The sequence below is a fragment of the Staurois parvus genome, unplaced genomic scaffold (genome assembly GCF_062004578.1).
Source record: "Staurois parvus isolate SC_StPar_1 unplaced genomic scaffold, SC_StPar_1.0 ptg003158l, whole genome shotgun sequence".
Taxonomy (NCBI): Eukaryota; Metazoa; Chordata; class Amphibia; order Anura; family Ranidae; genus Staurois; species Staurois parvus.
The window spans coordinates 277,501-300,000 of record NW_028320954.1 but is presented as its reverse complement, the minus strand read 5'-3'; the positions used below and the strand labels follow the sequence as shown (position 1 = coordinate 300,000).

General features: G+C 44.3%; 2 protein-coding genes across 2 annotated transcripts in view; both read right to left on the bottom strand.

The window, feature by feature from the left end:
- Window positions 1-11,059, bottom strand: part of LOC149428533 (splicing factor 3B subunit 4-like) — a gene marked incomplete at its 3' end in the record, with an annotated part of 19,514 nt that extends 8,455 nt beyond the window's left edge. Inside the window, exons 1-2 of the mRNA XM_089667297.1 lie at window positions 10,956-11,059; window positions 3,557-3,685 (exon numbers count right to left, since the gene is read on the bottom strand). Coding sequence (XP_089523423.1) covers window positions 3,557-3,685; window positions 10,956-10,989 — 163 coding nt within the window. The remainder of the gene's footprint in view (window positions 1-3,556; window positions 3,686-10,955) is intronic.
- A 7,658-nt stretch (window positions 11,060-18,717) lies between these two features.
- LOC149428532 (uncharacterized) lies at window positions 18,718-20,382 on the bottom strand. The gene has a single exon (XM_089667292.1). The coding sequence runs from the start codon at window positions 20,314-20,316 to the stop codon at window positions 19,066-19,068; it is 1,251 nt and encodes a 416-aa protein (XP_089523418.1). The 5' UTR covers window positions 20,317-20,382; the 3' UTR covers window positions 18,718-19,065.
- Window positions 20,383-22,500: the final 2,118 nt, after the last annotated feature.

The following is a 22,500-nucleotide window of genomic DNA, read 5'->3' as shown; positions in this document are numbered from 1 at the left end:
GTACTATATGTGATCCCCCTGGTGGCTGTCATCGGCATCTCTGGAGGCTGGCTTCTGAATCTTGATGTATGACACCTGGGGATTTATTTACTAAAGCTGGAGAGTCCAAAATCAGACTCCCTTCTGCATAGAAACCAATCAGCTTCTAACCTCAGCTTGTTCAATGAAGTTTTGGCAATGAAACCTGGAAGCTGATTGGTTTCTATGCAGAAGGGAGTCTGATTTTGGACTCTCCAGCTTTAGTAAATAAACCCCCTGGTGGCTGCTACACAGATGACTACTGCCATTTGAAGTGTTCCAGATCCAGAGAACCAGGAGTAGGTCTTACGTGCTCCATGCGCAAGCAATTTTATTATCTGCTTAGTGCAATCTATACCTATTTCCACTATCACAGGAGTCACGGATATTCTGCTCAACAAGCTTATTGACTTTTTCACAGAAGTCACGATTATTTTGCACAAGTCTATTGACTGTACCTGTTTATTTTATTTTTGTTACCTTTATCCTACCTTTTCAATTTCTGGCGTCTTATGTGTTACGTCCAGGTTTGTTTATGTCATTTCTATATGTTCATTAGCGCTGCATATATATATTTTTTATACATTTTTCTGGAGGTTTTAGAGGTTACCTTTTAATGCTAGCGGCTATTCTTCTCACCATTTCACCCAGCGCTTGATTACATTTCTAATTTATTTATTTTACAACAGCAGCCATCACCCAAATTATCATCACTCTCCGAAATGATGGCATGAAGCAATAAGTGTTGAAAGCAGCCCAATGTCAGCAGAACCCAATGTCAGCGCAGCCCAATGTCAGCAGAGCCCATGCACATTGTCCAGGTGCCTCTAATACTGCTGGTGTGTCTCAGGAGTTGTCTATAAACAAAGGAAATTAGAATAGAACTCCCCATACAACAGCACACTGAGCCCACTACTGTGGGTATTGGATTGTGTACATGCAAGTTTTCGATTTATTTTTTTTTTCTATTATTATTATTATTATATCGAGTTTATATAGCGCCAAAGGGTTTGCTCAGCGCTGTACAATAGAGGGGGGGACAATACATGAAACAGTACAGTAACAACAAACAGCACACAAGGGGTAAGAGGGCCCTACTCTTTCGAGCTTACAATCTAGGAGGGAGGGGGTAGAGGTACAGGAGGAAATGGCTGTGGGGGATGGAGTGGTAGGAGGAGGGAAGGGCAGCGGCTGTTAGGTGAGGGTGGGGTAGGCTTCCCTGAAGAGGTGGGTTTTCAGGGAGTGCCTGAAGGTGAGGAGGGAAGGTGACAGTCTGATGGATTGGGGTAGTGAGTTCCAGAGGATGGGGGAGGACCTGGAGAAGTCTTGCAGTCGTGCGTGGGAGGAGATCAGGGAGCAAGATAGAAGGAGGTCCTGTGAAGAGCGAAGGGTACGGGTAGGGTGGTACCTGGGAATCAGGTCGGTGAGGTAGTTAGGGGCAGTGTTGTGGATGGCCTTATAGGTCAGAGTGAGTAGTTTGAATTTAATGCGTTGGGCAATGGGGAGCCAGTGGAGGGAGAGGCAGAGGGGGGTAGCAGAGGTGGAGCGGCTGGTGAGGTGGATGAGTCTGGCCGCTGAGTTCAGGATGGTCTGAAGCGGGGAGAGCCTGCACTGGGGTAGGCCGGTGAGGAGAGAGTTGCAGTAGTCAAGGCGTGAGATAATCAGGGAGTGTACGAGTAGTTTAGTGGTGTCTGGGGTAAGGAAGGAGCGTATCTTGGCGATGTTCTGGAGGTGGAGCCTTTTCTATTGGCTGGACTAGATTGGCTTGCGTCTCGTGTAATGAGGGCATTACATTAAAGCAGAGTTCCAGCTGAAGAAAAAAAAAAAAAGTCAGCGACTACAAAAACTGTAGCTGCTGACTGTTACAATACAGACACTTACCTGTCCCTTGGTCCAGCAGTGTCCTCACCACCGCTGGTTTCACTGGCCGTCTTCTCTCTCAGGCGCTGGCATCTTTAGTGTGGGCAACCTGATGTGACAGCTGGCGGCTTCACAGCCGGGGTGCCCACTGCGCATGAAGCGCTGCGCTTTGTGAATGGCCCCGTAGTCTTCTGGAACCTGTCGTGTCCTACATGACTACGGGGAGGGGTGGGTTGGTTGTACAGGACATGTTGACTTGTCTGAACTGTGCGACTTATTAACACATTGGGAAGGGAATTCAACAAACCTGGTGAGCCACTTTTCTGATGTCAATCCATCTGGGTAAAGTGGAACTTTAGGCTTAAGAATTAAAATTGGCGGACAGGAAGGATTTTTAATGCAGAAGAGACATGCTTTGGCTCTTCTGCATTAAACCGATTTACCTTCTTGTCCGCCCGTCGCACACAAACACACAGCTTACTGTACAAATTCGGCAATGCCGAATCTGACTGAAATCCTGAACATGCATTGGACTGACCTCACCCCAAACCAGCCAATGACAGCGGCTGGCGATCAAGACCTGGAAGCTGGCCATCAGAAGATGTCAGGGGCCGGGTGGGGAACTCGGGGATGCCACATCGCTGTATCAGAGGTGAGCATCACTCCGCTTTAATGTACTGTGCCAAATTCATGAAGCATTTGCAACACTTTTGGTTCTGACAGCAACTCGTGCACCAAATTCAGCTAGTTCTAAAACGCACCTCTTTTACATTATGTTGTGTTAAATATGACATTGTGTTGCCACCAGTCTGGTCCAAAAAAAACATTTTAACATTTTAAAGTGCCACAAAGCTGGAGTTAGGCTTTAAAGTTATCGTAAAGGTTTTAATTTTTTCTTTTCAAATAACAAACATGTTATACTTACCTGCTCTATGCAATGGTATTGTACAGAGCAGCCCTGATCCTCTTCTATTTAGGTGCCCTGACAGCAGTCCTATCTCCTCCCACCCGCCAAATGCCCTCAGGAGCAAGTCACTCGCTATGGGGGCACTCAAGCAGGCTTTCTCCCGAGCCATGCTCCTGTGAATGCACATTGTCCATTCACACACAACGCTTGTCTCTTCCCGCCGCTCTCTCCTCACTGGCTCGCTGGTTGCGACTTGACAGCAGCAGGAGCCAATGGCTCCCACTGCTGTGTGAGCCAATGAAGAAAGAAAGACCTGAGATGGGGCTTTGGATCGAGATGGGGCCCAAGCAAGTATAAGGGGTGTAGGTTGGGGGCGAGCTGCACTCAGCTTTTTTACCTTAATGCAGAGAATGCATTAAAGGTAAAAAAATCTTCTGCTTTTAGAACCACTTTAAGGAGTGCATGTAATTATGGGGGATAATAGTTAATTAATTTCACTTCAAGATATGTTTGGATGTAGTGTTTACAGGCACTTTTAAATTTTACTGGCTTACATTGCCCAAGTCAAAAATTTGAAGAAAATAAGCACCATCTCTAGTAGAAATCCAATGCTAAAGGCTACTGCCAAAGATACACCATATAGTTGATAAAAATCATACAAGGAGCTTTTACTGGTCTATAAAGAGACGTTTCAAGCGCAGAACATGTGAATTCTGGTATTTGTACTTTTACACAGGAAACCAATAGACACCAGCCATATATTGCCCTCACCTTGATGCTGCCCTGTGACCCGGTCCTTGGGCATGTGAGTGTTTACCACTGGCCCGGCTTGCAGAAACAGCTCCCATAGTAGCGGCTCGGTTACCTTCTCGTCCAATCCTCCGACATAGACTGTGGCGTCTAGGAGAGACCAAAACAGCACAAAGGACACATTAACCTTAACCAACCTTTGCTTTGTATGCAGAATGTATACAAGTTCATTACATTTCTAGGTCAAAGGATTATGAATGCACCAATCTTCCAAACATCTGACAGATGCAGTTTACATCCCGATGCCACATATCATTCCAGAAAGTTAAGGCTAGTGGTGCACCGGAAGGAAAATTCTGGTACCAAAACCGAAAACCGAAACGCGCAGTTTTTAAAAATATATATTTTTGGGGAAAAAATACACTGATTAAAAAAAAATATATATATATATATATATATATATATATATATATATATATATACCCCAAATTTTTGTAAAATATGAGAGAGGATGTTACAGCGAGTAAATAGATACCAAACACGTCACGCTTTAAAATTGTGCACGCTCGTGGAATGGCGTGAAACTGCGGTACTTAATCTCCATGGGCGATGCTTTAAAAATTTTTACAGGGTAGCAGTGTAAAGTTACAGAGGAGGTCTAGTGTGAGAATTATTTCTCTTGCTCCGACGTTCATGGAGATACCTCATGTGTGGTTTGAACACCATTTACATATGTACGGCCTACGTATGCGTTCACTACTATGTGCGAGCACGGGGGGAACTTTAAACTTCTTTAAAAAATTTATTTAATGTTTTTTTTTTTTTTGCACTGTTTCTTTAAAGTTTTTTTTTTTTTTTTTTAATCACTTTTATTCTTATCACAAGAAATGCATGCATCCCTTCCGACATTTCGGTGCAACCCTAGTTAACACCATCAGAAATTAAACTGATTAGGTTTGCCTTCACTACCCTGGAACTAGTATGCCAGTGCTATAGAAGGTGGAAGCTGCTTCTTAGTCAGAGAACTTTGCTCAATATGAAATCCTTTTAAAAGGAAACTGAACACAAACTTGGACAATGCAAACAAATGAGGGTACCAGAAAATCACATCACAACGAACATTAGATCCAAAGATGTGGGCAGCCACTGAAAAATTACATTTTTTTTAATTGGCTTTTTTTGCTGCAGAAGTGTGTTTGTCTGTTATTTTTATTTTTTTGTCACCCCATTAAAATTTTGCTGAAAGCAGAGATCCTGTACAATAAAATGGTGACAGTTGCACTTGTCTATAGGGGGCCACTAAAGTGATCTGGTAACTGGCCACAATGAAATGAAATGGTTCAAAATTTTGAATAGCATAAATATTTTCCTTCTGCAGCCACTTACCCCTGGTTCACATATCCGCGGTCCTGCAGGCTGCGTTTTGCACGGGCACAAGAGCCCATTCATTTGAATGGACTCACGTGCCCTGGGAACGCAGGGAAGAAGTTCCTGCACCACTTCTGAAAACGCAGCCTGCACGGGAACCTCGGTTCCCAGTACGGTTGCGATTTCCAGTGCGGGCGGCGTGCCATTAGAATTGGTAAATTGGCAAATGGGTCCACATTCTTCTGTGTGGGTAGTGCGGCTACACGGATTTTTGTGCGGATCCGCAGCGGCACATAAGTGAACCTAGCCTAAATGCTGGGGGCAGAGAGAAGAGGAGCAGCTGGCTTTCAGAGGTTGCAGGAGACTGAAGAGGGGAGTCTGCAGGAGGAAAATGGAGGGGATCAGTTCCTATATATGCCACCCCCGCCACCCATCCTGTCCAAGTGTCAAACAAAATGTGACATTGAGGCCGTGCGGGCCCCCTGGCGCATAGGACGGGGTTGCCACTGTGACTTCTGATACTACACCAGTGCTTGGGAGTGACAAAAACATGTCTCAACTTTGGGGCTCTGGACAGTTTTAAAAAATGAATATATTTTTCAAATGCAATTTTTTTGGGGGGAAAAAAACAAAAAACACACTTTAATGAAAAAAAAGAACAAAACAAAAGAAAAAAAAAACAAAAAAAAAAACCATACCAATCCTCATTTTTTGGAAAATATGAAAGATGATGTGTATGATAGAATGCATGAAAATAAAAATCTTCAGCCTTTACAACCGCTTTAAAAAAGTAACAAAAATAAGTCTGGGATCCCCCCCCCATACTTGCCTGAGCCCTATTGCTATCCAGTGTTGTGCAAGAGAGCAGCAGCTCTCCCTGCTCTGTCCCTTCTCGCAGGGCAGATCAATAGCCATTGGCTATCACTGATGTCAAACTCTGACAAGAGTAGGGTTGTGTCCTGGTGTCTGTGTCTATGGCCACAGCAGCAGGGCTTAAAAGTCAGGAATGAGCCTGCATGAGTGCCCACATAGGAAGCCATTTCCTATGGGGGAACTCACTATAGAGGAGGAGTCAGGAGCACCAGTGGGAGAGCTGAGAACAGGAGGATCAGGGCTGCTCTGTGCAAAACCATTACACAGAGCAGGTAAGTACAACATGTTAATTATAATTAAAAAAAATATGATTTTTTTACAAATTACTTTCATTGCAAAAGATGGCTCGAGAATTATTGCTCTCACTGATGCTTGAGGTGAGACCTCACGTGTGGCCAATCACAGTTTACATATGCATACCAGACCTATGCGCATGTTTGCATTTGTGCTGAGTGCAGGAGGGTGGTGGCGCTTTAAAAAATGTTTAAACTACCTTTATTACTTTTTTTTTTTTTTACAATTTTTATTTTATTGCTATCACAAGGGGCTAACAAGCCCCCATGTCATAGCTCTGGCCAGCTGACAGGTACTCTTTTATGAAGACATAAGGGTCTATTGGAGCGTTACACTGTTTTTTTTTTTATACACGCAGACACAAACACACACATATTTATTTATTTCAGGTACTTATATAGTGCTGTCAATTTACGCAGCGCTTTACATATATATTATACATTCACATCAGTCCCTAACCCTCAAGGGCGGTACAATCTAAGGTCCCTAACTTACATTCATACATACACATACTAGGGCCAATTTAGACAGGATCCAATTAACCTACCAGCATGTCTTTGGTGTGGGAGGAAACCGGAGTACCCGGAGGAAACCCACGCAGGCACTGGGAGAACATGCAAACTCCAGGTAGGTGGTGCCATGGCTGGGATTCTAACCAATAACCCGAGTACTGCCAGGCGGAAGTGCTAACCATTTTAGCCACTGTGCTGCCCATATATCTCCTAGATTGTAAGCTCTTGAAAGAGCAGGGCCCTCGATCCCCTAATGTTTTGCATTGTATTGGTATTGTTCTGTCACATGTTCTGTCCCCCTTTGTAATGTACAGCGCTGAGCGAACTATTGGCGCTTTATAAATACTGAATAATAATAATAATAATATATATTTTTAAATTTTTGTTTTTAACTTTTTTGCTAACACAACAGGGCCCTTTGCTTAATGGAGAATGCGGGCATTGATCCCGCTACCTCTCGCATGCCAAGCAAGTGCTCTACCATTTGAGCTAATTCCCCTTTACGAACAAGCACCCTTGTGATAGCAACATCCACACATGTAGGACACCCAACATTAGAGGCGATTTATTCTTCCCAATAAAATACACTTTTGCACACTGGTACTGACTAGTATTACGATGTTTCTCTTCTCCCTCAATTTTTATCCATCACTGAGCTAATGTGACCCCAGCACTGATGGAGAGGGGCAGGGGAGGGTCAAACTAGGATGCTGTGCATGCAGCTGACATCCTCCTTATCAACTGATGTCATTGGTTGTCAGGATGCCAGCGACTAGAAGGTCGTAATGGTGCACAATAAAAAACCTGGGGCTTTGTGTAACTAAAAGGCAGGCTTGTTCCACCCGCTGGCTTGTGTACAAGCAGGGTGGATAAAAATCAATGATTTAAAAAAAAAAAAAAAAAAAAAAAAAAAAAAAAAAAAAAATCGGATTTTTTTTATTTAAATTGGATTTTTTTATATAAAATGCTTTTTGAGGAAAATATATTACCATCCAAAGGTTATTCCATCATGAAATAAAGGTTAGTTCTTTAATTATGTAGAATAAGGCTGTATATGTTTAATTTTTTTGGTAAATAAATCCCATGAATCCATTCACAATGTCATGCTCTTCCAGAGGTTTTTGTACGATTATTGGGCAGTTTCTCTGCCTACAAGATATTATCACAGATGCTCGGTTTACTTTGCAGTTCTCAAAACTGAATTGGACTCAGCGGAGATCACATGCCTCTTCTTCACAGCAAAAATGTTATAACATGAACAGAGTTAAGAAAAAGACCTTCATCCTAACTTCTACACACCTATGAATACAGAATCAGCCCCTTCAGTGCTAAGGTTCAAGAAGTTCAGTGAATAGAATAGAAACAATATTTTTCTGATTGTTTGGAGTGGAATAGATCTGCACAGAAGAAAGGGAAACTAAGTGTGAGGAGGAAGGGGCTGACAGTCTAAGTTTCTTCAAATATATAGATTTTGTTTAGCCAAATTAGTTACCAAACATGGATGTTTAAGCAAATCACATATGCTGGAATGTTATTGTTTCAGATGAATAAATCTATTTAAATTGTTATTATTAAGGTAATGATTATTTTTCTCCTTCCTAAGTACAACAGAAAAGTTGTCCAAATATGAGTGATTAACCTATTAAACTGGGAATAAAAAACTAATATGAAAAGTTGTTATTCTAAAAATCTTCATCTACTTGTATATTAAAGTTATACCAGCAAGAATTAGTCTTTATGTAGAAAACTAGGATTTAAATCAAGGCTTACTGACTAGTGATTTAAATCGTGATTTAAATCAAATCCACCCTGTGTACAAGTTTTGGGCAATTTTTAGACATTTTGCCAGGACACCCCTGAAGAAACCTCAAGGCACCCCGGAGTGCCTGAGCACCCTGGTTGAGAAAGGCTGCTCTAAAATGAGTGTCCCTTCCGAAATGTGTACTGTGATAATCAGCCTAGTGCAATAGGTATGTCCTTGATTATGCAGACTGCACAGCAGGGGTGGGGACTGACAACTCATGGGGCCCCCGGGCAATAAGGGATTGGGCCGCCCGTGTCCTTGCCCACACTCAAAAAAGCCTATAAAAAGGTAACAAGAACATTTCATGGGGCCCCGACCCCAGGCCCTCGGGCAGTGCCCGAGTGCTCGAATGGTCAGTCCGCCCCTGCTGCACAGTGGTTATTAATATGTCTTAGGCTGTTCTGCATGCCAGCACTGATCAGGATTGCTAAGCTGCTCTCCATTTTCCTGTACTATTCTTTTTTTCGTGTTTTTTTTTTCTATGGTCGCACCGATAGATCAGCGGCCGAAAATAGTGTTGTCTGCCGATAGGAGAAAAGGTGCCGATAACGGCCGCCGATAACTGCGTGATTTTACGTTTATGGTTTGACCTACATAGACCATGTGACACGTGTGCGTTTTTGCTGTTTTCAAAGCATTTCAGGCCTGGTTCACGCCAATGCAGCTTGCACTTTGTCTGTTATGCAGTGCGTATTTGAAGGGTTTAGTTAAAGGGTTTTTTTTTTTTTTTTTTGGCCACACTGTCACAGCCGGGTGCCCACACTGAAGATGCCGGCGCCAGGGAGAGAAGACGGCCAGTGAAACCCAGCCGTGGTGAGGACACCGCTGGATCGTGGGACAGGTAAGTGGCTGTATTTTAAAAGTAAGCAGGTACAGTTTTTGCAGATGCTGACTTTAATTTTTTCCAGGGGGAACTCCGCTTTAACAGGGACACAGGCAGCAATAAAAACTGACAGAGGGGTCTAATCCTTTGCTGCCCTATCCAAAACCAACATAAAAAAAAAAAAGTTGAAATACGACCACGCTGGAGGCTACCTATAAGGTATTGTTTCATTGGTACTGGGTTCCAGCTCGTCTGGCCCAGGCTAACCCTTCCTGTAGTGATCGATGTTTTCTGGGTTGTGCTTCCTGTAGTGATCAATGTTTTCTGGGTTGTGGCCTTCGCGGCGATGTAGTGCATATCTGGTGGTCATGTCCGAGGTTAGTTCGTTTTTGGTCTTGTGTGTTTGGCCTCCTTTTCACTTTGTTCCATCTCTCCAATACGCCGGGATGCTCGGTATGCCTTGCTTCATTGCCCCATACGGGGCCTCTTGGCTCGTCAGCAGCAGTTGGCTTCCTATTTGTTTTTATCGGCCACTAGAACAATTGCTCAGGCCTGGAGGAGTCCGTTTGTCCTTTTTCAGGGGGTGCGGGATCGTATGACTACTATGATGATCAACGAACAGATGTCGAGTATATGCAACGACGCCCAACGGAAATTTTTGAAAATATGGGAGCCGTGGTTGCAATATGCCTTTCCCACGCTCCCCCCGGCTAATATGGGGATGTAATGGCGTTTGGCATTGGCGCTCTTGGACCCCTGCTCTTTGGTGTTTTGGGGTTTTTTTTCTTCTCTTTTTTCTTGCTTGTTTTTGGTGTGACAGTGGACAGCTGTCTTTAGTTGTGATAGTTACGTTAATGTTATTGTAACTTATGTGCCATTGCTAGCCCCTGCGTGGGCGTACCTTTTGCCTTGTTGGAGTTTGAGCGTTTTCTCTATTATGCCCTTTTTTTTTTTTTTTTTTAATCGGTGCAATTGATACCCCCTGCGCGGGCGTGTTTTGTTGCCTGTGTTTTATACTGTTTAAAATAAACAAAAACCATTGAAATATAAATGTTTCATTAAAAAATAATATTGCTGAAAAAAAAAAAAAAAGTTGAGCGTTTAGCTATCCTTGAGAGAAGCCTGGTCACGTGATATGTGGACAGTCATGTGACCAGGCCACTTCTCCAATCACTCCACAGCCTGCATTTTATAAATGGGCTGTACAAGGCAGGCCGTGGCGTGACTCTGCGGAAAGGGATATCGGCCCTTCGTTATAGGAGATCCCCTTTTGGTGAGAGCGCTCCATTCCCAGGGCTGTCTAGGCCCCTTAGATGCCACAGTGGGCTGCCTTCTGAGAAATGCTACCTGCCTGGCTGGCTGCCACACCGGCTTCAGATCAGGAGCTCCGACATCCACTGGCAGCAGGTGGGCCATGTTCCAGCGTGAAAAGCCACTCACAGCCAGGCAAATGGCATTTTCAGAAGGCAGACAGCTTCTCATTACTCTTCCAATGGCCAGGCAGTTTGCAGGGCCCTTTGTGGGCAGGGACTGGCCCCTGTGTGTGTATGGACAACTCCCCCCCCTTCTCCTTCATAGGCCGCACACTGAAAGCCGTTGCCCGTAGCAACCAGTTCACTAGCACCTCCTTTCCTCAGAGCGGCACTGGTTGCTACGTACAGAGGCCCAAAACACCGCTTCTAATTCTACAGCAGTCCGGACCGTAAAGCCCACCGGTACCTCCCTCCGTGGCCACATTTATCTCACCCTGGTTCCGCTCCGAAATCGGTCCCGCCGCCATCTTCAACCAGCACGCCACACAGCCTTAGCGCCGCTTCCTCCCTACTTCCGCTACCTCACTTCCGGAAAACTCTGTACCCGGATAAAAAAAAAAAAACTTTATTGCGCGCAAACAATGTAAACAGAGCTGAGGGGAAAAAAGGAAAGGGGTGTAGATTTAAATAAAAGGCTTTTTCCACATTAAAAATAGTAAAAATGTAAACAGAGCTGAAGGGAAAAAAGGAAATGGACGTGGTTTGAAATAAAATGATTTTTTTTCCATAGTAAAAAGGAGTATTTATAGGTAAATATTTATATACAAAGATGGATATGATGTCCTGTGAATAGTCAGCCAGCTCTAGAAAGTGATTATTACAAGGAAAACAAATGAATGAGCGCAGCATGAATACCAGAAATGTGGACTATACCATCCAGGGGCGGACTGACTACTCATGGGGTCCCCCGGGCAATAGGGGATCATGGGGCCCCTGTGTCCTCGCCCACACCCAAAAAAGCCTATGAAAAAGCCAATGAAAGGTACCAGGGGCATCTCATGGGGCCCCCCGGGAAATAGGGGATCATGGGGCCCCTGTGTCCTTGCCCGAACTCAAAAAAGCCTATGAAAAATGTACCAGGGGCATCTCATAGGGCCAACTACTGACCCCGGGCAGTGCCTGAGTTTCCAAATGGTCAGTCTGCCCCTGATACCATACAATATGGGTGCCCAAGGGCGGACTGACCATTTGGAAACTTGGGCACTGCCCGGGGTCAGTAGGGGGCCCCATGAGATGCCCCTGCTACCTTTTTCATAGGCTTTTTTGAGTTTGGGCAAGGACACAGGGGCTCCATGATCCCCTATTGCCCGGGGGCCCCATGAGTTGTCAGTCCGCCCCTGTGGGTGCCTTAACTGCTTCGCAGCCAGAGCCGTTTTTGCGTTTGTTTACAAGTTTTAAAACAACCCTAATTTTTAGGCCCGAAGATTACCCAACACATAATAAATATGGAAAGAGAGAATAGAATAGTGGTAGGTCCAATTTGTTGCGTCACACGATATTAGCGTGACAAGGAAATGCAAAAATTTCAGGGAAAAAATGCACTAAAGCGAAATTTAGGGTAAATAGACGCAATAAACTATCCAATTTTGGGGGGTAAATGATAGAGGATGAGGTTGCACCGAGTAAATAGATACCCCGTGTCAAACGTTAACATTGCGTGCGCCCGTGAAGCAGCGGTAAACTTCGGTACTCTATATTTCCCATAGGCGATGCTTTAAAGCCTCTAACGGCCGCTTCACACTACTATAGAAACGCAGACCGAGCAAATAGATACCCCAACGTGTCAAACGTTAAAACTGCGTGCGCCCGTGAAGCGGCGGTAAACTTCGGTACTCTATATTTCCCATACGCGATGCTTTAAAGCCTCTAACGACCGCTTCACACTACTATAGAAACGCAGAGCGAGTAAATACATACCCCGTGTCAAATGTTAAAATTGTGTGCGCCCGGGAAGCGGCGTTAAACTTTGGTACTCTATATTTCCCATAGGCGATGCTTTAAAGCCTCTAACGGCCGCTCACACTACTATAGAAACGCACACCGAGTAAATAGATACCCAAGCTCACATTCATACATACACATACTAGGGACAATTTAGACAGGAGCCAATTAACCTACCAGCATGTCTTTGGAGTGTGGGAGGAAACCGGAGTACCCGGAGGAAACCCACGCAGGCACAGAGAGAACATGCAAACTCCAGGCAGGTGGTGCCGTGGTTGGGATTTGAACCAATGACTCTAGTCCTGCCAGGCAGAAGTGCTAACCATTTATAGCCACTGTGCTGCCCTGAATTTCTGCATGCACTTTTTTTTAATGTGTTTTTGGTGCGTCCCGGAGTGTTTTTGATACTTTTTGATGCGTTCCAGTTCATTTTTTTCCCGCTCTCTTTTTCTTCAGTTTAAAAAGGGACTTGTGCGTTCCAGTGTGTTTTTTGGTATGTTCCAGTGCATTTTTTATGCATTTTACCACGTTCCAGTACAGTTCTGTGCAGGAAAAATGCAGCCTGTTCTACTTTTTTTTTTCTGCAACCAGAATGCGCTGGAACAGCAAGCACTGAGGGTAACTACGACACTGACAACCAAAAAAAACTACTTTCTGTGCATTTTGGTTGCAGAAAAAAAGCAACTGAAACGCATGGCGTGTGAACTGGCCCTAAATGTCATCAGGTTATATTTAACTGTAAATAATGAGCCTAGAAATATTGCTCTCACTCCGGCGTGTGCGGTGATATGCAACAATTTTTTCATGCGTAGCCACTCCATTGCGTGCATTTTAGGCTTGGTTCGCACACAGTTTGCTTTTGATCCATGTGTGCGGTGCGTTTTGCATTTTTGCACACGCGTTTATTTATGCGTTTTGCTTTTCTTATGCTTTTTTTGGTCAATTTGTTGGTAGGCAGATTTAAAAATGCATAACGTGTCAAAAATGCATCTAAAACGTACTACATGGTTTTCTGCAGCATCTCCATTGAAGTCTATTGAACCGCAAACACTTAAAAAAGTCCTTGACCCTTTCCAAAAACTCAGCTGCTGAAAACAGCATAAATGTGAACGTGTCCCATAGCAAACCATGTTAAATGGACTGTAGTGTGAACCTGTACACTTTCTTCCTGTGTTTAACCTGTTGGCGCTGACGGTATGCAAATTTGTGGCCCCTCAGCGGCTGGCCTTTGACGCCGAGAGGCCACCTATCTGCATACCCAAAGTAAGCACACGTGCGTGCCCTGCGTGTTCCCGGCACATTTACCGGCGCCTCATGGAAAGGTCCCGATCATGTTACCACTGTGACAGCCAATCACGGCGGTCACATGACCCTAAACCCTACCTTCCAAACCCCTTAAAGTGTTACTAAACCCAGGACCCTGAACTCACTTTATCCGGTCTCCTCGGACCTTGCATTCACTATATACGGTCTCCCTGGACCCTGCATTCACTATATCTGGTCTTCCCGGACCCTGCATTCACTATATCCGCTCTCCCTGGACCCTGCATTTACTATATCCGGTCTCCCCGGACCCCGCATTCACTATATCTGGTCTTCCCGGACCCTGCATTCACTATATCCGCTCTCCCCGGACCCCGCATTCACTATATCCGGTCTCCCTGGACCCTGCATTTACTATATCCGGTCTCCCTGGACCCTGCATTCACTATATCCGCTCTCCTCGGACCCTGCATTCACTATATCTGGTCTCCCCGAACCCCACATTCACTATATCCACTCTCCCCGGACCCTGCATTCACTATATCCGCTCTCCCTGGACCCTGCATTTACTATATCTGGTCTCCCCGGACCCCACATTCACTATATCTGGTTTCCCGGACCCCGCATTCATTATATCTGGTCTCCCCGGACCCTGCATTTACTATATCTGGTCTCCCCAGACCCTGCATTCACTATCACTATCCGCTCTCCCACAGTACACACATGGAAATGCCATTAGTTTAGTAAATTTAAACTGCTAAAAATACCTTTTCTCATCAGCAATATATAGCAGTCTTGTGATTTCTATCAGTGTCCAGCTGAGCACATGGTAACGCTTGTAGGAGGAGTTTTCGTTCTGCTCTAGCAGGATGCAGAACACCTGATCTCTGTCTGGACAGTGCTGATTGGCCCTGTGCTGATTACATGCACTCTCCCAAGAAAAAAAAAACACATCTCTAGCAATACACACCAAACTGAACATGTGCACAGTGTCTCCATACAATATGTCTTATCAGGAGATAAGAGGGGAACACTGGAAGAAGGGGAGGATCAGAAAAGTCAGGATCAAACAGCCTTTTTACACAATGCAGAGGATTAACCCCTTAGGTTCCACAGTGAGTATAACAAGCACGCTTTTTTGAATATACAAACTGATTTTACTCTTGTGGGTTTAGTAGCACCTTAAAGGGCCAGGAGGCACCGGCGCCAAGGGGTTAAGTGGGTTTCCTCCGACACTCCGAAGATTGCTGGTAGGTTATTTTCGGGCCAGTTTGATTGGTAATATCTGAGCCTGCCCACTCCTTCCCATCCCCCACATATTCATATTGGTCCATCACAATGATGGGATGACTCACTGGCTATAAAGGAGTGCAGCAACAGGGGAGGATAGCCGTGGCGTGCGTCATCACTCATCATAAACGGCGACAAATCGACATCAGCGGACAATGTGAGTCCTTTTATTGAAGAAGATACACACAAAGCCAACGTGTTCCAGGGGTCAGCAGGTATTTCTTCCTCAGGGCTTTATATCATTTATAATAAATGGATGGTGAAAACTATAGTAAAGAATTCTATATAAAGCATTCATATATAAAGTGTATGTACCCAAGGGCAGGGGCGGACTGACCATTTGGAAACTCGGGCACTGCCCGAGGGCCCGGGGTCAGTAGGGGGCCCCATGAGATGCCCCTGGTAACCTTTTTCATAGGCTTTTTTGAGTTTGGGCAAGGACACAGGGGCCCGATGATCCCCTATTGCCCGGGGGCCCCATGAGTTGTCTGTCCGCCCCTGCCCAAGGGCAATGTGTATACATACTAAAACATATCTAATGCCTTTTACAACATCTGACAAATGACACAGAAGCAAGAATCTAATATTAATCCTTTTATTGAAAAAGATATACAATACATAGATCTAGTTTATAATAAATAGATTGTAAAGACTAAAGTATGCGCATACACACACAAACATGTCCATACCTCCCAACTGTCACTGATTTCGAGGGACTGTCCTTGTTTTGGAACAAAGTCCCCCTGTCCCTCTTTCTTCCTCATTTGTCCCTCATTTTGGTCAGATCTTTATAGTTGCATATAAAATGCACTATTAATCTTTCAAAAAGTGTTTCACAGTGCTAAACCTTTCATCCAATTTCTAAATTTTTGCATTTGTAAATTTCATAAGCCAGTATAAAGGAATAGTTCTGGTTAAAAATAGGTATCCGTAGGTTTAACTAATCTTTATTTGTCTGATTGACTTGCCCTCCAGAGGATTTACCCCCCCCCCCTTCCTCCCTTGGCCATTTTTTGCGTTACTTTAACTGACAAATACGCGGTCATGCAACGCTGCACCCCCATTAAATTTACATCCTTTTTTTCCCAGGAAAAAAACTTTATTTCTGTGGTATTTGATTGCCTGTGTGTTTTTAATGTTTTACATAGTTAGTCTGGCTGAAAATAGACAAAAGTCCATCCAGTTCAACCATTAAAAAAAAAAAAAAAAAAAGTTATAATCCTACACCCACAGTTGATCCAGAGGAAGGCAAAAAACCCAGCAAAGCACGATCCAATTTGCTCCTGCAGGGAAAAAAATTCCTTCCTGATCCCCCGAGAGGCAATCGGATATTCCCTGGATCAACTTTACCTATAAATGTTAGTATTTTGCGCTATTAAAAAAAAGCGACAATTTTGAGAAAAAAACAATATTTTTGACTTTTTGCTATTAAACATGTCCGGTAAAAAAATTTAAAAAAATCAAATTTCGTCATAAATTTAGACCAAAATATATTCTGCTGCATGACTTTGCTAAAAAAAAAAAATCCCAATATGTGTAAATTAATTGGTTCACGTGAAAGTTATAGCGTTTACAAACGCAGTATATGTACTGGGATTTTTTTTTCATTATTTTTACTAGTAATTGCGGCAATCAGCGACTTATAGCGGGACTGCGGCATTCTGACACTGGGGGGGAACTGACTTGGTGTCACTGACATCCCCAGTTACACCAATACAGTGACCAGTGCTAATAAAAAGCACTGACACTGTAGTAATGGCACTGGGCAGGAAGAGGTTAACATCTTGCATGGAGCCCCAGTCTGAGGGAGACTGACAGTCGTCTTTCGCCTCTTCCATTTTCTAACAATTGCTCCAACAGTTGATCTATTTTCACCAAGCTGCTTGGCAATTGCCCCGTAGCCCTTTCCAGCCTTGTGGAGGTCCACAATTTTGTCTCTGGTGTCTTTTGACAGCTCTTCGGTCTTGCCCATGGTAGTAGTTGGCGCCTGACTGACTGTGGGGTGGACAGGGGTCTTTAAAGAGCTCAGACAGGTGCTACTAAGTTAGATTAATGAGTGGAGTAGAGATGGACTTTTTAAAGGCACAGTAACAGGTCTTTGAGAGCCAGAATTCTTTCTGTTTCTTAGGTGTTTAAATACTTTTGTTCAGCAGTGCAAGACAAATAAATTCTTTAAAAATCATACAATGTGATTTCCTGAATTTGTTTTTTAAATTCTGTCTCTCAGAGTGGGAATGCACCTACAATGCGAATTTCAGACCTGAAGACTTTCTGACATTGCCTCGCCATTCATAGTTGATTGTCTGCTTCAGTTGCACTATCAGGGACTGAAATGCTCCAGGAAAGCTCTTTTTGTGATGAGCTAATCAAAACGACTACAGCTGATCACAGCCGAAGGTCAAATTGCTTTGTGTTCTTAGCTACACCTGATTGAGTTTACAAGTTATTTTTAGGAAAGGTGATCCTTTTTCCAACTCAGTGATTCTGTTTTTGATTTTTTTTTGTTTCTTTGTTTAATTTCTGACATGTTGGTGCAATATCTTTCACTTGGATGTTAAAAGTGGCACTTAAGTAATTACAGCAGGATGAAACAAAAACTGTCTGTCTTCATTTCAGGCTGCTGACTTGCATCAGTCAGTTCCTAACAATTTCAAGACGGGCATCAGATGTAGACACCTTCATGTGGGTGTAATCAAGGAATTTTTGGGGGTATGCCAGCAGTTCTTGGGGAAAAAAGTATGGAAATGCCACTCAGAAATTCTCTTTGAGACTATAGAATGCATCCAATACTGGCACAATACCTCCTTCATTTTCCACTGAGCCATTCTTTCCATGAATATTTTGAGTTGGACTAAAAAAAACAGACCCCACAATCATTGGTGGTGACACTTTAACCCTCCTCCAGGGCCAGCGTCAGCATAAGGCACCATACGAGCCACCTTAGGGCGCCAGGCTGGGGAGGGGTAAAATCTTTATCCCAAGCTAATTGCTGGGCATTTGGATTTCTATAACACCTGTCATGCAGGCTCCAATGAAGAATGGTGGGGGTCCGGTGGTGGATGTGTGAGGTCAGGGGTTTCCGGCGGGTAGTCTATGGAGAAGAAAAAAGATGAGGCGGTTAGGGTGAAGGAGCCCCCGCCCTGTGCTGTAGCTGCCACCAGAGATCTCTGCCTGCCTGGGACACAGCTACCATTCCTGGCACCAGATCCTACACTGACACCATCTGGAGGAGCCGCTACAGGAGAGGTGCGATCTGGAAGGACAGGTGTGTGAGTGACACTGCCCTGCTCCAGTCCCGCTGCCCCCTTCCCATGACACTGCCCCCCTCCTGTGACGCTGCCCCTCCCCTGTCCCGCTGCCTCCCTTCTGTGACTGTACCCCCCTCCCATGACCCTGCCCCCCTCCTGTAATATGCCCCTCCCATTTCACTGCCCCTCCCCTGTTCTACTGCCCCTCCTGTCCAGATGCCCCCTCCTGTCCCGCTGCCCCCTCCTGTCCTGCTGCCTCCCTTCTGTGACTCTACCCCCCTCCCATGACCCTGCCCCCCTCCCTTGACGCTGCCCCTCCCCTGTTCCACTGCCCCTCCTGTGACTCTACCCCCCTCCCGTGACCCTGCCCTCCTCCTGTGACGCTGCCCCTCCCCTGTTCCCCTGAACCTCCCCTTTTCCACTGCCGGCTTCCCAGCCCTCTCCTTAGCACCCAGCTATTCTTCTCACAGAATTCAGATTGGTCAATAAATTTTTGATTGACTCAAATTGTTCTGAAAATTTGAAATTCCTTAGAAAATGAATAAATAAAATTAAAAAATTTTAAGGGAATTCGTTTCTATTGTTATTCAATAAATTCGGATGCATACGAATCTCTGAATAGCCAAAAATTTGTCCGAATTTAGATTCGGACCGAAATGAATTGCATGTCTAATCCTGGTCTCCTCCCTCACCCTGGCCTCATGTCTCATCCTGACCACCTTCCTCATCATGGCCTCCTCCATCTCCCTCTCCTTTCTTCATTATTTACTCGTTTTGCCGCATTCCTCTCCCTGTCTGCATTCAACGCCTGTAGTATATGTTAGTTGTTCTGGACCCCATCACTAAGATATCTCCATTTCTCCTCAGCACTTCTCTCACTCTATGTTCCTCTGTCATCATCTCGATTCTCCCACTCTCTGGTCTTCTGCTGGCCCGCTGTCTCATTCTTTCCTCCTGTCTCATTCTGGCCTCCTCCCTCAGTCTGGCCTCTTCCCTCAGTCTGGCCTCTTCCCTCAGTCTGGCCTCTTCCCTCAGTCTGGCCTCCTCCCTCAGTCTGGCCTCCTGTCTCATTCTGGTATCCTCATTAATCCAGGCCTCTGCCCTCGCCCTGGCTTCCTTCCTTGTCCTGGCCTCCTCCCTTGTCTTGGCCTCCTCCCTTATTCTTGCAGCTTCCCTCATTCTGGCCTGCTCCCTCATCCTGATCTCCTCCCATATCTTGTCCTCCTGTCTTATCCTGGCCTCCTCCCTTATCCTGGCCTCCTCCCTTATCCTGGCCTTCTCCCTTACCCTGGCCAACTTCCTCAGTCTGGCCTCCTCCCTCATCTTGTCCATCTCCCTCTTCATGGCCTCTTCCGTTGCCCCCTTTTCTTTCCTTTCCTCTGCCTTCTTCATTATTTCTCCCATTTCTGTCGCATTTCTCTCCTTGGTTGCTATCATTGCCTGTAGTATACTGTTAATTCTTCCATACTCCATCACTATCTGGTCTCCATCTCTCTTCATCTCCTCTCTCAACCGTTGTTCCTGTTTCATCATCTCCTCTATTTCTTTGTTCTTCTCTCTCAACTTGGCCTCCTTTTTCATTCTGGCCTCCTCTGCCATCCTGGCCTCCTCCGTCATCCTGGCCACATCCTTCTTTTTGGCCTCCTCCCTCATCCTGGCCAACTCCCTCACTCTGTCCTCCTCTCTTATCCTGGCCTCCTTCCTCGCCCTGGCCTCCTCTATTTTCCTGGCCTTTTTCCTTTTCCTGGCCTCCTCCCTCAACCTGGCCTCCTCCCTTATTCTGTCTGCCTCCTTCTCTCTGGCCACCGCCCTTATCCTCGCCTCCTCCCTCTTCGTGGCCTCCTCCTTTCTCCTGGCCTCCTCCATCTCCATGGCCTCCTTCCTTCTCCTGGCCTCCTCCATCTCCCTGGCCTCTCTCCTCTCCCTGGCCTCTTCCCTCTCCCTGGCCTCCTGTCTCATTATGGCCTCCTGCCTCAACCTGACCACCTTCCTCATATTGGTCTGCACCCTTATCATGGTGTCCTCCCTCATCCTCTCCATATCCCTCAACATGTCCACCTCTATTTCCAGCAGAATATTTTTCTGCCTTTCTGTCTCAGAAGCACTTTTCCAAAATGTTCTAACCTATGAAGAAAAAAAAAAAAAAAGGTAAGTTGAAGCACAAATTTTAAAGTGAAACCCCACCCATTTTTTTTTTATTTGGATAGCGTGGGTATTTAATAGTCATTTGGTATTTAATAAATATTTACTGCCCCAATATTAAAAAAAACCCCAAAAAAACACATACAAGTAAAAAACTGAGCTTTTTACATATCTTTAGATACATTCTTAAAACCACAAATCATAAATCATCTCCCGTCAGGGCTCTGCCAGTATCTGCTGTATGTAAAAACTTCTTTGGGATTTTTATTGCTGTCTGGGTCTCCATACGGGAGATTTCCCATTACTTCCTTCCCCGAAGACACAACAGAAAGTAAGGTTCTCACACCAACAGGGACAACTAGCACAGCCTTCCCACATCGAAGAAAAATATATTTTAAATATATTTTAAAAATATTGTTTCCAAATATATTGACATATATTTGAAATACTACAAATTTGTCCATATTCAATATATTTTTATATATATATATATAAATATATATATATATATACACACACACATACATACATACATATATATATATATATATATATATATACATATACACACACACACTGTATGTTGAAATGCGTTTTTTAGATATTGCAAAATATATGAAAAATATTTTTAAAAATATATTTTTTTAAAATATGTTCTTCAGACTTTTTTTAACATATAAAAAAGTAATTTTAACATATATTTTTATATATATTTGTAAATGCATTTCAAAAATGTAGATTCAATGTATTTTTAAAGACATACAGTATATTTGAAAATGTATTTTTAAAAATATATTTAATATATTTTGTAATATATAAAAAACGCATTTCAACATACAGTATATATATATATATATATATATTTCTAAATATATTGAATGCGGACAAAATTGTAACATTTCAAATATACGTCAATATATTTGGGAAGAATATTTTAAAAATATATTTAAAATATATTTTTCTTCCATGTGGGTTATCAGAGCGCCCAGGAGTGAAGGATTTGCTACAAACCTAAAGCTGGCCTCATATCTCAAGAATTTCCTTTGAAAAATGTTCATTTTCAGAACGGTTGTTTGATTTTCTTTTACAGAAAGTTTATTAAGGTTTTTCCCAGATAACAGGTAGGCAGGGGCGGACTGACAACTCATGGGGCCCCCGGGCAATAGGGGATCATGGGGCCCCTGTGTCCTTGCCCAAACTCTAAAAAGCCTATGAAAATGGTACCAGGGGCATCTCATGGGGCCCCCTACTGACCCTGGGCCCTCGGGCAGTGCCCGAGTTTCCAAATGGTCAGTCCGCCCCTGTAGGTAGGTAAGCTTCTCAAGTACCATAGTCCTCACTAATCAATGTTTACCTTCCCCAAAGGGGAGAAGTTGTTGGTGCCAGGATCTAGCTAACATTTGGTGGGCCACCAGGAAAACAAAACCCCCCCATTTTCTCTGGACCCCAGAAAGAGATAAAATGGGTTTATGCAGTGTGGCTTCCCATGGGCTATGGGCCAGGGAGACATTGGGGACCAATCGAATCATAGCGTACACTTGCGACGAAAAGATCGCTTTAGGTCAAGTCCACCAAATGTGAAATAATGTACCCTTTACATTAGGGGTAGGCAACCTCAGCCCGGATTCACATATGTGCGGTGCGGTATATTGCATGTGATTTGCACAGGAACCGCACCGTAGTCCTGTACAAATCACATGCGATTTGTGTGTGGTGCGATCAAAGCCGTACATGATGTATGGCGCTAATCGCACCGCACCAAAAAGGTGCAGGACCCTTTTTTAGATCCGCACTAGAATCGGATCACATAGGTATTCACACCTATGCAATCCGATTCTGCACATAGCACCGCGTTTTGCGGACCGCTTTTGGGGTGTTGTTAACTTACCATACACACCCGCATCGGTTCGCATGAACGGGGTGCAATTCTGATGCGGTGTGGAATTCGCACTGAAAACGCTGCGAATTCCGCACCACATCAGTGTGAACCCAGGGCTGAAAGTGGTGGAGCATCTACCTGAACATGTGTCAAAGATGGCTGGGCACGGTGTCGGCCAGTGTCACCTCCTTCCAACTGATTTAAACCGCTAATTG